Source organism: Necator americanus, chromosome I, assembly GCF_031761385.1.
Source record: "Necator americanus strain Aroian chromosome I, whole genome shotgun sequence".
Lineage (NCBI taxonomy): Eukaryota > Metazoa > Nematoda > Chromadorea > Rhabditida > Ancylostomatidae > Necator > Necator americanus.
In genome coordinates, this window is record NC_087371.1 from 12,231,715 (window position 1) to 12,248,209 (window position 16,495).

General features: G+C 35.5%; 2 protein-coding genes across 3 annotated transcripts; both read left to right on the top strand.

Moving 5' to 3' along the window:
- Positions 1–5,622: 5,622 nt before the first annotated feature.
- RB195_005256 (uncharacterized protein) lies at positions 5,623–9,319 on the top strand (the record flags this gene model as incomplete). 2 transcript variants are annotated; one of them, XM_064177634.1, is made up of 6 exons in its annotated part: positions 5,623–5,727; positions 5,784–5,870; positions 7,526–7,573; positions 7,660–7,702; positions 9,058–9,134; positions 9,224–9,319. In XM_064177634.1, the coding sequence occupies 6 exons, from the start codon at positions 5,623–5,625 to the stop codon at positions 9,317–9,319; spliced, it is 456 nt and encodes a 151-aa protein (XP_064034757.1). The 2 variants fall into 2 exon arrangements, with proteins under 2 accessions (XP_064034757.1, XP_064034758.1); XM_064177633.1 differs by lacking the exons at positions 5,623–5,727; positions 5,784–5,870 and having other exon boundaries at positions 7,487–7,573.
- A 1,594-nt stretch (positions 9,320–10,913) lies between these two features.
- RB195_005257 (uncharacterized protein) lies at positions 10,914–14,614 on the top strand (the record flags this gene model as incomplete). Its single annotated transcript, XM_064177635.1, has 8 exons — positions 10,914–10,952; positions 11,035–11,184; positions 11,937–11,998; positions 12,055–12,133; positions 12,195–12,440; positions 12,501–12,575; positions 13,498–13,597; positions 14,454–14,614. The coding sequence occupies 8 exons, from the start codon at positions 10,914–10,916 to the stop codon at positions 14,612–14,614; spliced, it is 912 nt and encodes a 303-aa protein (XP_064034759.1).
- Between the last annotated feature and the right edge of the window lie 1,881 nt (positions 14,615–16,495).

The following is a 16,495-nucleotide window of genomic DNA, read 5'->3' on the forward strand; positions in this document are numbered from 1 at the left end:
AAACTGTCATCGTAGGCCTAACGAGGCGCGAATAATGTCTCGCAGATATACGGTGTACCTAAAGGTAGATCTCGAAGATACGAAAGTCTCTGTTTGCCACTAACACACCTAGCCTGTCATATTGATTTTATGTAGAGAATAGATACAAATGTAGCGATAAAACGCTGTAGAAAGAAGTTTGAAGAACCATATAAAGTTTTATTCTATAAAACGTACAAGGAAGTACTAAAATATTTGGCTTGCGCTCTATATAAACATTATATCTATATAAAATTTTGAAAAGGTAAAAAGTAGAAAGGAGTTCAAAAAATGCATACAAAGTAATAAGAGTAACCCGCTTTACCCAAGTGAAAGAAAGGATTTGAAGTTCGCCCCTATGTCAACGATTAAAGATCAGAGACGCTGCCGCATATGCCAAGGAAAGCAAAATTAGGTGGGCCGGACACGTCATGCGTTTCAACGACAATCATTAGACCAGACCCGTAAGCGACTGGATACCGCACGACATCAAACGCACCGCAGAAAGACAAGTACGACGTTCTTCGAGTTCCTCGCGAGAAGAGATGCCACTGGCCAACACCCGCGTGATCTGGACAAATGAAAAAGGCTAAAATTATAAAATAGAGGTAATGTTTAATTGGATCGTTTCGCCTCTACCTAGACGATCCAATTAAGAACTAGCCTTCCTTGAGGCTCCTCAGTAGGTGAGGAAGGCTAGTCCTAACAAAACATTCATTGAAATAATGACGTGGTATAAAAAACAATAACAATAAGAAAATAATGTAAGAAAATATATATTAAAAAAAAGAAATAGGAGTCCAAATCATAATTTACCAATAATGATACTCAGTTACGCAGCGTAAACGTGTCCTTTAAGAACTGTCATTAAAGCACGATATTTTCTAAAAGATGTATTAGTAAGCATTATTACTATAATAAATAGTATGTAGGGGCCTTATAAGTATGAAGTAAAGAAGAATAAATATACAATTGGAAAAATTAGTTTTATAGTAAGAGAATAGTTATACAATTGGAAATTAAAATTAATAGCTAAGTAAATTCATTTTAAATTAGAAGGGATTAAATAAATTAAGATAAATGAAGATATAAGACCTATAAATAGTAGTATTAATACTAGCAAGTAAGTATGTAAAGTATGTATAGTATAAACCATGAAGGAAAAATCATGTAACACTAGTAATATTATATAATTATAACCTAACGTAAGTCACAACCTTAAATAATATCCTGTACGCCCATTAACTACTTCATTAACGAATTTATTAATACTCTTAATATCATCTGTTAATCCAAATTTATAGAGTATAGCTTTATTTTTATACAAACATTTGAAAATACCAGCATATATAAAGTTATGTGAGTAATTATTATCACCTAGTTGGACTTTCATTTCTATAAGTTTATTAGTGAAAAATTCAATATGAGAGCAAACATTAGAGATTCTTAAAGTTTCTGTATATATTGTGGCCATCTTAACGTGTTTGGAGATATTGGAATTTGCATGTGGAAGCTTAATGACATGAAAATTAAAAGAGTCAGTTTTATTATATAGTATAGTTGAAATTTTATTATTTTTTATTGAAATACTTACATCCAAGAAATCACAATAATATTGATCGTTATGAGTCTTTTTAATTTCTAAGATATTGTCATAAACTTTATTAAGAATATGATCAATTGTAATTTCTTCATAGTTATGAATTATAAGTAAATCATCCATGTATCTGTAAGGAATAAAAACTTCCTTATTATTCTTTCTAATACTTTTTGAATATTTAAATTCCATATTAGACAAGGTAATATCCGCTAATAGTGGGCTAAAATTACCACCTTGTGGAACACCTTGTTTTTGTTTATATACTGTTTCTCCAAAAATACAATAGCTATTATTTAAGAGATAATCAATGTTGTATATAATATCATTAATATTATAAAGCTTGTAATTCTTATAGGAAGTTTCATTAGTATAAAATACTTTGTTTCCTTTAACCGCAATATAAGATTTGTTAGCGTTTTTGAAACATAGATTTAAAAATTCTATAATATTTTTAAGAACAACTACATGTTTCAAATTAGTAAACATATCGGTAAAATCTGCTGAAAACACCTTCAAATTACTGCCTTTAATATTAATAAGATCTTGCGAAATATTAATATTATCAATTGACCAATATGTTTTAATAGTATGATTTCTACTATTAATGACACGATTATAGTTAACGAAATGTCTCTTAAGATACTTGAAAATTGTAAGTAGTTCAATAGCCAATGGTTTAAGGCTACTCTTTTGTGCTCCAGTAATATATCTAAATTTAATTGGGTTTTTATGTACTTTGGGAATAGCGTAAATGTTCGGTAAAGTCCCATTTTCCAAAATTTTTAGTTTATTTTTCAAACAAAAGAACTTATGTTTTAGTATTATTGCATATTTATTACTTTGCGGAAGATATTCATAGACGTTATTTGTATTATTATATATCAGGGTGTTGCTAGAAGTGTCATAATGAAGACCCATTTCTTTCATTAATATCTTAATGTAGTATTTTTTACAAATGATTCCATAATTATTACTAGCTTTGTCTAAAGGACAGAAGATAAAGTTGTTTTGGTATGTTTTAAGAATTTTAAATAGTATTTTTTCCAAATTCTCTTCTAAATTGTATCTATTAAGAAGTGGCTTAAATCTTTTCCTAAAATCTATTTTAAATTGCTTACATATTTTAGTTAAATTTGCCTCTAAAGTATTATATTTATTTCTGAAAATTTTGATAACTTTTTCAATTGCTATGTTATAAGCGTTGATTATGTTAGTCTTTGTAGTCACAATTTTATTTCTGTACTTAGTTCCCTTTTGTAATAAGTCTCTTAGATTACCTTCTTTTATTAAGTTGAAATCTCCAGTAATGATATGATTATGAAAAACGTCAACATATTGCCTATATAGAGGATTAGCACAGATATATGGTTCATTAATAAGATTAATAATAGAATCATTATTCAGTTGTTTTATTATATTATTATAATTAAAAACAAGGCAAGAAACTGGTTTGTTGTATTTATAAATTATCCTTATTGGAATATATTTAAGATTTTTATTATCATTTAGTGCTAATACTCTAATAGTTTTGGAGTTAAATATTCTATACAAGTTTATTCTGTCTAATATATCGCTATCATAGTGCATTACTACGTTAATGAAATCTTTTTTAGACCTAAATGTTTCCAATACATTGCTTTTAAAATTAGCTAGTACGCAAAGTACATATAGTTTAACTTTATTGTTAACATTACTAAGGAAATCAATGTCAAGAGATAACCTTAATAAAAGTTTTATATTAGATTTATTCATACTTTTTATAATATTATATATCTTATTAGGTGAAATTTCTTTAGAATCGGTGTTGGATATATATCTAATTAAATTATCCACTGTTGTCTTATTACTATCACTAGTTTTGTTTTTTCGATTACCCCTATTTGTTCTTTCTTTGGTTATTTTTAATGAAAAATAGGGGTTTCTATTATTAACTAACAATGGATTGCTAATGTTAGAAATATTACCATAACCCTTAATGTTGTCATTTGAGCCAAACGGAAAAGGTGTCATTAATAGTTTAATCCAAAACAGTTCTTTATCTAAAATTATTGTTTTATTGGTATTTTCCTCCATCCTATCTACAATAGAAATTTTAAAGCTTTTACCACATTTGTGGTAGTGCTCATACAATGTAGTATGTTTTTTAAAATTATTTATATAATATATATGTTCTTTAATTCTTTTTTTGAGGGCTCTATTGGTAATACCTACATATTGTAAACTACAATTTTCGGAAGTGATGCAATAAACTACATTTTTTGTACTACAATTAGTGAGAGGAGACTTATATGTACCTATCTTAAAGTTAGTCACACTCGAGACAACATAATTATCGAAATCGATTAATTTGCAAAGAGAGCAGCTATTCCTACATGCTGACCCTTTATTCTTATTGCCAAAGTTATTGATGGTATACTGGCCCGGTCTTATTTTGTTTTTAACTAACCTAGAACAATTATAGTAATTAACTGAGTTAAGCGAAGTTGTTTTTGACCTGTATCTAAACGAATGGGTGGTCATGCCCATACGTAGAGAGGGGTATCCCTGAGGTTCAGTAGGTTTGCTACTAGGGGTTGGCACTCCCTATTTTGTTCCTTAATGGAACGACTAATACTGGAGTCACGGAAAACTAACCCCTCGCGCCATTTTCCGCTTGTATTACCCATCAGTATTAATCCCTATTTTTAGTAGGAGGTATGGCCCTCCTATTTGAGTGAGTGGATGGTAATAGGATTATATCTAAATCCCTATAAAACAGTAAAAACTATAACTAAATAAAGTGACCTGGTATTAGACCAATAAAATGTTAAAAATAAAGGGTCAAGCAATGTAGATACATCTTGGTCTTTATAGGAAATACCGTAGTATTAATACCGTATTACCCAGAATTACTCAAAATTTTTGGGCAATAGTAGGCAATGTGTATAATGTATTTTATGTCTCTTTGCACGGTATTACTGCTTTTTCCTATCCATTTTATATTTGTGACTCCCTTTTTACATTGATGTAACTAATCTCTGTGATCCTTAGTCTATAATTTTACTTAGATATGAATAACGTGTGACATGTGGTAAACCTCTCTGCAATATTGATATATTAAATATGGATATTTCAGAAATCCGTCTTTAAAGGCAAGATCAGCGCTTATGGCACATGCACAGGTGACAGTTAAGGAAATTACCAAATAATTAATATATAAGATTAAATTATAGAAAGCTGGATTCGACTATGAAAATATTGACTCTACATTAAGAATGGCAGCTCACCAAGAGCAAGTAAATAAAAGAGTGTTATCAGAATACATAAGGATCGTTGGTGTGCCAAACATTGAAAAAATGGGTATACGAGAACTTGTTAAGAAGTTTCTAAATGAAATAGTAAGGTGATGTATTTTTAATTGATTGAAAAGGTTAGTTTATAATTCACTAAGAATTCATTTTTATGTACCAAAGTCAGAAAGATACACAACCTTTAACCTGTCCTACATCGACTGGAAACAATATCGGTACCAGTTCTTTTAGGGTAATCAAATTACAAATTTCCAATGTGGTAATCTTATTTAATTATTAATTTTAGGTTAAAATGTCCGACTCTTTTTGGCAATATTTCTTAAATGAAGGAAGAAAGAGGCTGATGGAATACAATCGGAGGGAAAGGAGTAATGTTAGAGTGCTACGGGATCAAACCATTCCAATAACCGATCTAGCGAATCTAAGGTAAAGACTAATAGATGTACAAGTATATACACGTGCTTACATATACTCTCACAAAGGTATATGCATGCTATGTAAAGCCATGTACAAATAATCTGAATGAAAAATGATTTTAGCCTTTACATGCGAAAGAAAATAAGACAGTACTATCAGTCCAAAAAAGGAATCCCTCCTGAGATGTCGGTTAAAAATGGATTTGTCACAATAACTTCCAATAATGGAGAAAAAAGGTTACATAAATAAGTTATGGCAAATACTAAAAACAACGAGTTTAATAATACTTTTTAGAGGATGAGAGCGACTGAGCTGGCGATAGTATTAGGATGGGAGTACAACGACTGGCAAGGAATATGCATAAGAAAGCTAATGATAAATACCGAAAAGAAAAATCTAGCGGTAATGACATTCCAATCATATTAAAACTAAAATTGATAATAATATAAGTGTTCCAGGACGGTAAACTTACTTGGGGATCCATGTCTATCGAGGAGTTTAAAGCCATAGAATGCTACGATAAGGTGGCTGAAGACACAGAAAACGTACGAATTCATATATGCATTTTAGAATAGTTGAGGTTCCTGTAATGTTAAACTTGAGTAAAATTATATATATATATCAACATAGCCTATAATGATTATAGCAGAAATAGCGAGCTACGTTTATATATATATATACATATATATATATACATATATATATATACATATATATATATATATACATATATTCGTATATACATACACATATATACACACATACACATACATATATATACTCACATATATACATACATACACATACCCATATACACATATATATAATGAGCATCATATATATAATTATATTCAGAATATAAATATAGATTAAAACGCTGAATTGACATCACCTATTATAGGAATTGTCTGTAAGTACAGAGGTTGCTAATACGGATAAAGTCAGAAAACGTGCACTAGCTAAAACTGTTGAAGAAGACGAGAATTTACCACCTAAACCCAAGCAGAAAATCTATATTGAAGAATAGCTGTTTCGATTGTGCTGAGGACTCTGTAATAGTATGGATATGAAAAAAGTATTTATTAGTTGAATAAAGTTGTGTTATCGAATATGTTATTTGTTTATGTTATAATTGAAAGGAAAAGAACGCGTCAACGAGACGCTAGACCACTGGTCCAGAAAATCACCACTGGTGACTGAGGAAAAATTACCTCTAAAGAGTATATTGTAATGACAATCCCGCTAAGCGGTGCTGAGTTATTATGTCCCTGGGTTTCCCTCTAGACAGACATATTAACTCAGTATATACAAAAAGGCTAAAATTATAAAATAGAGGTAATGTTTAATTGGATCGTTTCGCTTCTACCTAGACGATCCAATTAAGAACTAGCCTTCCTTGAGGCTCCTCAGTAGGTGAGGAAGGCTAGTCCTAACAAAACATTCATTGAAATAATAACGTGGTATAAAAAACAATAACAATAAGAAAATAATGTAAGAAAATAAAGGTATCACTGGTGCCCGCTCGAGCAAATCGATCAACAACGGGAGCACAGGTGACGGTGATACCTAGCGAAATGAAGAATTTTATGCAATTTCGTGCAGACGTTTAATTTCCATTTAAGGCATCTTTGGATGAAATCCATTCCATTTCACACGCCTTAAAGGGATTACTAAGTCCATACGGATTCTTCAACTAAGTTTATTCTCCTCTGCATTACTTCATTTGTAAAGCTATGTATCGCAGATATGAAACATGAAACAAGAAACTAATTCCATTTCAATGGGTGAAGATTCCTCAAAAGAACTTCCAAATCATGGTACACAATCGATAATTTTGAGCAAATTTAGGGATCCTAAACTACCAAATTTTGAAGTGTGTGATTCATCCTTCAAGTATAGCTGCACTTCACGACTTGTAGTCATCAAGGGCCACTTACTCAACAAAGGAAAATCCCTTCATGCAATCAAAGAAAGTGATAAAGAAGAAAACGGCATCGTGTTTATTTAGCGAATTTGTTGTTTATTCAATGACTTTGGCGAACGCATTAAAAAAATTGCGATGCATAAAAGGATGAGAGGCAAACCTGAGCATATTTATCGCAGCTTCCCTAACTTCATTTAAGCTACCTCATCACCTCAACCATTATTAGTATAAACTGCTATGTCTAGAATAATACCTGAAAAAAAGAAATTCTTCCAGGGTATTTGGTTAGCTCATCAACAGAGACCTATGAGATCGCTAATAATTGTAAGTTGTGAATGTAAGTCGAAGTTAGTCTAAGTTATGAGAGCAAAGAAAATCAAATGAACCTTGCTTATTGTTGTAAATTTTAGATTCTCATCCTACTGATCGCTCAAATTGTGATATGTCGCAGAGGTGAGACTCTAGAAAAGCTAAGATTATCTCGCACATAAATTCCATTACAATCGCTATTAGTTAAGGAGAAATTTCTTCGTAGATCACGAGAAAAAGTCGAGGCTTAGACCAATCCAAAATCCTAGAAGCTGCTCTGCAAGCATCCATACAACAACCAAAACAACTTTTCAAATTCCAGCTATATGCCTAGAGTTACCTAGTGTGGTCCGCAAAGACATTGCGAGAGAATCATATGAAGTTAGGCCGAGAGTTTTGCTAGCTGCTATGAAATGAAATCACTTCAAAGTGGTCAAAATATACAATACATGCTTGTACGTTTTATACAGTTTTATATAATAGAAATTTGAAATTGTATGGTTCTTCAAACTTCTTTCAACAGCGTTTTATCGCTTCATTTCTATCTATTCTCTGTATAAAATCGATATGACAGGTTAGGTATATTAGTGTCGAACAGAGACCTTTGTATCTTCGAGATATACCTTTAGGTACAGTGTATGTCTGTGAGGCATTATTCGCGCCTCGTTGATCGTTGGACGTCAATTTTACCCAGCTAGATGAGCAAAAAGAAATCCTTAGAAAGCGAAGAAAAAAGTAAAAATGGTAGCATAACACCGATCAGTGGGACATTTTTTGAAACATCTCTTGCATTCCCAGAGATGAATGAGTGTTTCCCACCTAACAAGTCGAGACAGGATAATTTCATTTTCACTCGCATTTCTAAATGGCATATCACTTATACAAATCTATTTCATTCTTTCCTTCTTTTATATTAACTTGCAAGCACACTTTATGTAGACCTTCCAACAACATCTAATATCATGTTCTTTCCTTTCCATTCGATTTTAAAAGCGCATCATATGAGCAGTAGATGCGGCGAAATGGGAGGGGAGGGTGGCGTAGGCGGGGCGTCTTGAAGACGTAGCACAAGAGGAGCAGTCAGGCTACTGTAGCGATTATGACGGTATCAGGAGACGCGCGGTGCAATTAACGACGCTCATGAGCCTCCTGGATACGCGGCGGCACATCATACGGGTACCTCTTGACCGTTCCTCACACCGAATATCTCCCAAGCGTAGCCTTTAGGGAGGGAACCGTTAGTCAAGAGACCAAAAAGGATGTTCCTAAAATTCCCCATTGAGCTTCCAAAAAAAAAACAGCAAAAATATCTCCTGCACAATAAAACAAATAAAGAAATAATATGTGACATTTCGTGCTAGAAGAGCTTTAGGATAGCAAAAGATCTTTTAAAAACGATTAGTGGGTACAAATCTGACCTATTTCGTCTCCCGCTTCGGTGTTTTGGGTTTCATTTGAAGCCGTAATCTTAGAATTTCGTTTCGTAGGACTAATTTCAGCAAAAAGATGCAGAAAAAACGAGGTTTATGACGAATGCTTCAATATACGATGTGAAGCCAAATGTAAAGATCGTAACGTAGGTTTCTTTTCATGTTTAATAATCATGTAAGGCCTTTAAAAAATAATAAATACGAATAACTGCAGAAATGTTAACGACTGTTACAGCCCATTTGTACTCTGGAATGCGGGCCAGGTGGATGTAAATGCAGAGCAGGCTATTTTCGAAACGAAAAAACAAACAGATGCGTGCGAAAGTGTTGATCAAGAATTCGCTCTCGAATAAACGTTGGCATAGGGGTCTCATTCGTTCTTGGTCACCGTCAACTACCGTAAACGATTTGTAACTCCACACCAAATGAGATTCGTCCGTAGAAAGACAATAATAGCTCCATTAGATACAATCAACCGTTTCAAAAATTTTGAACTACTCCCAAAATAGGTTTACTATCATAGATGACACCTCTGAACAAATTGTATGAGAAACCTTGACAAGGTTTAACCTCTTAAGCGCTTATGCCATATCTGTCATTGTCATTTGACCATCGTACCGCTTATGACGTATATATCCGCATCGTAGAAAAATGAGCGAAGCCCAATAACATTAGTCGTATGGTTTGTAATGCCCATGACGTGTAAATCTTCAATTTTTAATGAATATGACGAGGCGAGTGTGGAGCAGTCGGTTAGACGTCCTTCGATTGAGCTCTTCATCCCTCTCGGCTCGATAAATTGGTCTGGGACTTGTTTGGGAGGATAAAAACAGCAGTGACCTGCTCATCGATTGGCCCCCGCAGGTCGTTGTATAGGCCAACACGCGTTCCAAAACCTCAACGATTACGAATTCCAGTAAAACGCGTTGGCGCATCCGAAGTGGATTGATACTCCAGTGACTTTACCTTTTTATATTTTAATGAATATAACGTTTATACTTACATGCGGTTGCAACATGCCGCCGCTGTAGAGTGCGCTTTGTGTTCAGGCGCGCACCACTTAAGAGCTCAGAACACGGGTAGGATCACCAAAGATTACCCATAGAACACCAAACTAAAGGTATTGCTGATTTGACAATTCTCATTGAGAAGATTTGCCTATGCAAGCGTGCAGGTTGCTGTGGATGGACACATCAAGCAACTACAACAGAAACACGGGCAGTTTTATCAAATTTCAGCTCTCTTTCATATCTTTAACATTACAGCATCAACTATCACATCTACCGGACTTACTCGTCGCTTATAATTCTCCATTTACGATCCATGAACTATAAAAATAGTTGTAGAAACGCGATGTCTTTCTAAGAAAATCTCAAATGAAAAAAATTGCGGTTTTGTCATTCTGTGTGTTATTTCAAATGACTACTGTAACAAAGTCAATCTTTAGAGCATTCGACGATTTAAGCTACAATGTTTGAGACACTTAAGGAATTTCTGGAACTCTGAATAACAGTAAAAAGAAGAACTCTAAATAAACAATAGGAAGAAGGCTGAAATAAACTCTGATATAAAAAAATAATAATGGTTCAGATTAATGAACTAAAAAATATTCCAAACTAAGACAAAATGTTCTCATTCTACACTCCCATTTTAGATTTTTTTCTTTTGAAAAGAGAAGAAAATTTTAACATAACAGAGCTAATCCTTGCAATAACTTTTCATTTCGGTAATCATTTTTAAGAGCGGAGAGAGTGCATAGACCGCTGGGTTGGTGTCAAGCACGAACTTGTTTATTATTTTCATATCTTTCTGTTGCGCTTCTATTTACACCAAAAAAAGTGATTAGAAGGACTGATAGCGGTTTTGTATAAAAAACTGTGAACATCCCGAGTAAGACTTATATACTACTAACCTTCTGAACCGCAATGGCAGCAGCGGCCCTCACTTTTGTTCCATCAAAAAGTGTGAGTCTCTTGTTATCAAATAATTTACTACTGTAGCTTTATTGTTGTCGTTTGTTTCTCGAATTGTCAAGTTCTTTTCTAGGTGACTTTTATGCCAAACACTTCCAAACAAATGGCAGAAATGACAATTACCAATGATACAGACAAAACGTACATGTTCAAAATGAAGAGCACAAGGCCAGGAATGTTTAAAATGCGACCTGTTTATGGAGCAGTTCAGCCTAATGAAAAGGTGGGCTAGAGTTTGCGCAGGAAGGTTTAAGAGTAAAGTATGAATAAAATAGGTGTAGGAGACGCCATTGTGATATTTATACAATACTGGCTTACAGCAGGAAGGGGAGCGGGACGGAATAAGGCACCTGACCTCATCTCTAGCTCGTCTTATTTTTTGTGATGATGTGATTATTAGCTTTGGTATCGATACATGTAGTACAAGTTTATTCGCAGCTGGCCATTGGTTAACGCAAGCTTAGAGTAGAGTCAAAGCGACATGAAGCACGTACGCAATTGCGTACGCAGCTTCTCTCGAGGCGCTTCGGTGCACCGTAGTGGCTAGGAGTGTGGTGAACCCCTTGCTGGCATCACCCATACCAGCAAATGCGACGGTCCCACCTCGGTCCCAACTGCTGGCACCACCACGCCGTTTTCAGCGTGTACGCAAATGCACCGTAACTACACTCGTGATTCATGTCGTTTTGACCCGACTATGCTATCGATCCAGTCAATCCAGATACGGTGGATTGGCTGGATCGATAGCATAGTCGGGAGTTACGGTGAGAGTTGAACAAGCTAAGGGAGCTTTGATTTAAAGCTGGATGACGAGGACAGAAATAGAGAATGAGGAGCTCGAAGGGGCAGGGTGAGAGATTTACCACCTCTCACTCTACCCCTTCCGGTTCAACGTTCCACACTCCACTGAGTCGCACATGACTTTTTTTTTTACAATGGATCAGAATGTTCGCAACAGAGCTATCGATCTTCTAGACAACAGTCAAGCTAATCTTCAAAGGTCTTAGACCTGGACAAGAGGCACCAAGGAAAGAAAGGTACGACAAAACCTCTGAAATGAGAATCAGTGGAGTTTTAAAAAACGCATTTCCAGATTTACTATTGTAACAGCAGTAGCCCCTTCGGCTACAACAAATATGGAACTAGTCTGGAAACAGGCAAAATATCAAGAGGTAGCGCTGTTTCAACAGACCAGAAACACAGTTTTCGAGGCGTTGGTGCAGCAAATTTCAGAAATTATGCGAAGGTGACGTAGGGAAGAAGAAGTTTCGGATACTCTTCTTCGGTATAAACGACCAAGAGGAGGACGATGAGGGGAAAGAAAAAGCAGATGAGAAGAAGAAACCCGACGCAGCCGATGATAAGGATAAGGACAAGGAAAAGGATAAGGACAAGGAGAAGGATAAAGGTAAAGAGAAGGAAAAGGAGAAGGATAAGAGCAAAGAGAAGGTCAAGGATACTTCGAAAGAGAATATTAAGGTAAAATAGTTGTGCCTTGTCGTTAAAAAAATTCCAGAACAAACAAAGGATAAGTTTTAGAACACCAACATCACGAAGGAGAAGGAAATCATAACAAATGTCATTGTCAAGAAAGAATTCGTTCAAGCTCCAGCAGTAAGCCTTTTGCACATACAAGAGTTCCATAAAAATGCACACAAATTTCACATGCTACTAATTTTTGAACGAAAAGATGCATATATCATACGGTACACGATATATATATATATATATATATTATTTGTAATTAATAATACACATCACGTTTGTGAAATGAATGCATAATCCGCAAGGAAACTATATTCTTCTAAGCTCATCTGTTATTGACGTAACTGTGTTCGTTCATCGGCACAACTCCAGTATGGGCGCACTAACGGCGCGTGTTGCTGGTGTCTTTGAATCGCCCTCCGAATCCACATACATTACGGTGGCGATCGATCGTTCAACAGCTCACAGCATTGGATTTCGACACGTTCCTACTGCTTCCGATCCTCTAAGTCTCTAAGCTTCACCAATGAGTCATCACCTATATCTCCGCCTTCAGATGGTTACAGAACTTGTGTAGTAACATAGGTAAAAGGGGTCCCAGATAAATCAGCAGGGCTTCCTTGTCTTTAGAAATTTCCGTTCACCCCGCGACCACATTACAAACACTCGCTTGGACTCGATTAAGGATCGTTGATGAATCACAGCGCACTTTTTAAGCTCAGCATAGCCAGAACACGCGCTATATTTCTTCTCGTCACGTTAAGAAAGTCGTGAACGCGTATCTTCGTTAGGTAGTCGCGAAAACGCACGTGCACGAAGTGCTTCAATGTTGCTACGTAGAAGTAAGAAATTTCCTATAAATTATACGGTGGAAGAATTATTCGATTATATGTCGAAGAAATACCTGCACTAACTGAAGAAGTATGAACATATGGAATTCACTTCATAGAACTTATGCAAATATTTTCTTTTTCGGGATGCAATCGTAAAAAAGTGCTTCAATGCAACACTTCATCACTGACTTCAAAACCAAGTCCTTTTTTTCTTTCAGAAGAAACTTGTGATAATGATGTATCGTGATCCTAAAGAAGAGGACTCGTTGAGTGGTGAAGATGACGAGGATGCAGACAACGCCCAGCCGGTGAAACAACGTGAGTCTCTGCATTCGAAAACGCTTGCGGTAGTGAGCATAAGTCAAAATGACTTTTTACACATGCAAAGGTGTCATCTAACGAATGAGACAGATCTAGGCTTTCGAGTTTGGATTAGTGACGGAACATAAACGTGAAGAGCAAGTAGCATCATAAAGTAGAGTGACTGACGACAGCTTAGTGGCGTTTCGTCAGTCACTCCCCCTTATGATGGTTTCGTTAGTGGTAAAATTGTCGCCGAATGTGTGCAAGAAAAACCCAAATGAAGGACATCCTCAACGCTTCTTTCCCTTTCGCCGACATCGATCCTTAAGTGTAAGAAAAGTGAGATTTATTAAGAAGAAAATTTATAGCTATTCGAAAAGCAGCACAGCCACTGAAATCGTACCCAAGAAATCCTTGCACTCGTGTCTTTCCTCAAAATCCATATCTTTAATGGAGTTTGTGAACTATCGGTTCTCTCATATGTCATTTGATATAACAACAATTTTTTGTATCCATCTAATATAACAACCTCCAAATTTTTGGTCCCACATGCAGAACACTCATGTGTAGTTTCTTGCTGCCTTCTCCTATAACAATTGACGTTTTTACGCGTTCCGGCACAAACCTTAAAACGCAAAGCAAGCAACAGTAAGGAAAAATTTCTTTACGTTCAATGTTCGAAGCTGTGTATAAGAACCGGAAAGATTCGCAAACCTTTGCTACTAAAAGCGAAAGATTTCCACGTGCTGACAATTGAACCTCAACGTGATTCTTCGGACTTCCAAGTATATATATATATATATATATATATATATATATATATATACATCTATTTGATTAAAGTTACACAATGCGTAAGATCTAATTTTAGCCTCACAGCCGAAAGCATCAAAGGAAGCAGGGAAACCGGACGCAAATAACGCGGCTCCAGGACCACCATCAAAACCACCACCAAATAAAACGGGTCCAGCACCACCGAAACCGCCGCCATGTACAGCAAAGCCACCTCCAAAAGTTGCTGGGAAACGTTGATACAATGAACGAACGTTCGAACAACACAATTTTGAGTGAATGTGAATTAAATTTGAGTAGAAGGTTAATATTAAGTGCTTGACTAATAGGATTTGCACCTCATTATTGTGCACAAGTTCGATGTTAGTCATGTACTGGATAAAATTGTGAAAAGAATGCTCTGCTGTCACACTGATACCGCCCATATTAATTCTAACAGTGTGTTTTCTAAGGCTGAATTATTTTTCAGTTTCTCTACTGGTTCTCTACTTTCTCTTACAATCAACTATAAAGCATCAACAGCTGTTGTTCACTAGATTTTAAAATATTAGTTGTACAACTAAGTTATGGGTGTTTTTTGTAACTTTGAAGCTTTATGCAGAGAAACTGTTGTGATATATTTTATTCGAAGTACTGTCCACCGTTAGCTACGACTTTCCCCCATTTTTCAGGCAGCACACGGATTCCTCGTTGAAAAATTCCCTCGTCCTTTGAGGCGATGCAAGAAGAATCAACTCAATTTTTGGCTTCTTCGTAGGAAGTGAAGTGCTGCTTGGCCAATTCATGAGTCATCGACTGGAGCAAGTCACAGTCGAAAGGAACACCGATTAGTGGATACTTCGGGTGGGGTAGGACATCCCAAGCGCCTTCAAAGCTTCCTTGACGATTTTTGCAACATGTGACCAAGCGTTGTGCCCTTTGTCATGACTCCTGGCATATTGAGGGCGTTTGAGTTTTAATGCTCAATTGCATCAATCATCTGATCCCACCAAATGCACTCCCTTCACGTTCATTGTCACTAGTGTCAAAACCGCCACTTTTGAATTCCCCGAAACATCTACTCACATGTTTTCGTTGATGAAGCATGTTTCCATGTGCCCCACACAGCAATCGATGTCCATCACCTACATATTTCTTTAAATTGATACAAAAAGCAGCGTTTCCAGCAAATTGTGTTTTGCTGGGACAACAGTCGATATGGTTAGACAATAAAGAAAATATGTTGTTCACATTTTTGTGAAAGGTACTGATTTTTTACTTTTTTTACTTTTTTTATTTATTTTTTTTATTTTTTTTTTACTGGCAGGTACTGATTTTTTAGAGAGAAATGATGACACTTTAATATGAATATGATCAAGATAGTCCGATGCGATTTGATACTACTTACGTCATCTTTTACGAATCCCTCAAAACTTGTACCTCCAATAGAAAATACCGCGTACAATTTTACACCACCTTTTCTTCGGTACCTTCAGACAAAACGTGTAACGCAGACCATTTCATCTCTTGCTGCATTTCCTTCAACTTGATCAGATAATAATAAGAAGGCATTTTCAAAGTTATTTCAAAATGTAATTTGTAACAGCCGAAATTAGATACTCGAGTTTCCGCTGGAGGAGAAATTGGTGTCGACCATCACAAGAAACGAATTCTAGTAGCATTTTCTTATCCTGGAACCTTAGGAAAAGAGGAAAATACCTCTTAAAAGCATCTGGAAATGTGTTTGTTTGGATTCGTGTATTACGCAAACAATAGCTACATATGCTGGGCGCTGCGATCCGTTGAAAAATCATCGCATCTGTTGTGGATGGTCGGAGCGCACTACCTGAGAAATATGACGAAAGTGATGCTGTCTATCTGGAGTTTGGCTACATACGATTTATTGCGTACATGATAGCATCCACCAAGATTCATCAACCAGAAATTGATGGAAAAATTGCACTAACACTAAGTTATATGAATAAGACATGGATCTCAATGGAGCCCTTTATAAATGTAACACTTCCCGAAATGGCTCCAAACACCCTCAAGATAATTATAGAGACAGTTCCCATTATGTAGGATGATGAGAACGGATTGGAGTATCCGGTGTCTGTCAACCATCTTTTATTAATACTTTTC